The sequence below is a fragment of the Eimeria mitis genome, genomic scaffold, assembly GCF_000499745.2.
Source record: "Eimeria mitis Houghton genomic scaffold, Emh_scaff3238, whole genome shotgun sequence".
NCBI lineage: Eukaryota > Apicomplexa > Conoidasida > Eucoccidiorida > Eimeriidae > Eimeria > Eimeria mitis.
The window spans coordinates 1,730-2,332 of record NW_013571576.1 but is presented as its reverse complement, the minus strand read 5'-3'; the positions used below and the strand labels follow the sequence as shown (position 1 = coordinate 2,332).

At 53.4% G+C, this 603-nt stretch overlaps 1 protein-coding gene across 1 annotated transcript in view; it reads left to right on the top strand.

Annotated features, from left to right (window-relative positions):
* Positions 1-603, top strand: part of EMH_0063730 (uncharacterized protein) — a gene marked incomplete at both ends in the record, with an annotated part of 5,710 nt that overhangs the window by 3,716 nt on the left and 1,391 nt on the right. Inside the window, one exon of the mRNA XM_013498174.1 lies at positions 317-570. Within this exon, the coding sequence (XP_013353628.1) occupies positions 317-570 (254 nt within the window). The remainder of the gene's footprint in view (positions 1-316; positions 571-603) is intronic.

Sequence of the window (603 nt, the reverse complement as noted above, 5' to 3'; positions counted from 1 at the left end):
TCTCGCGGTGTCACGACAGCTTTCCTCTGACACACAAAAAAGGAGTTGAGCTCATGCGCAGACTTGAAGATGCTCTTGCTGCTGCACAAGTTCGTGCTGCTGCTGCTGCTGCTGTTGCTGCTGCTGCTGCTGCTGCTGTTGCTGCTGCTGCTGCTGTTGTTGTTGCTGCTTTTGCTGCGCTCGTTTGCTAGCCAGCTATCCGTCTGTCTATGTCTCTATCTAGCTAGCTGGCTATCTATCTATCTATCAATCTCTATCTAGCTAGCTAGCTAGCTATATATAACATAGTGAGAGGAGACAGTGTGTGCTGCTGCAGGCTTACAACTGGAAAGATGTGTCTCTCTCTGCGAGCAGCATTCTTAAGCTGCTGGCGAAGCACCAGAGAGAGGGGCGTTGGCTGGACCCGCAGCCAGCAGCAGCAGCAGCAGCAGCAGCAGGAGCAGCAGCAGCAGCAGGAGGAACCACAGGAGCAGCAGCAGCAACAACAGCTGCAGCAACAAATGCAGCAACTGCAACAAATGCAGCAGCAGATGATAAAACACAAGCAGCAGCACCCGCAACAAAGGAAAGGTCTCCTGCTGCTGCTGCGCAGCAGCAGCACGA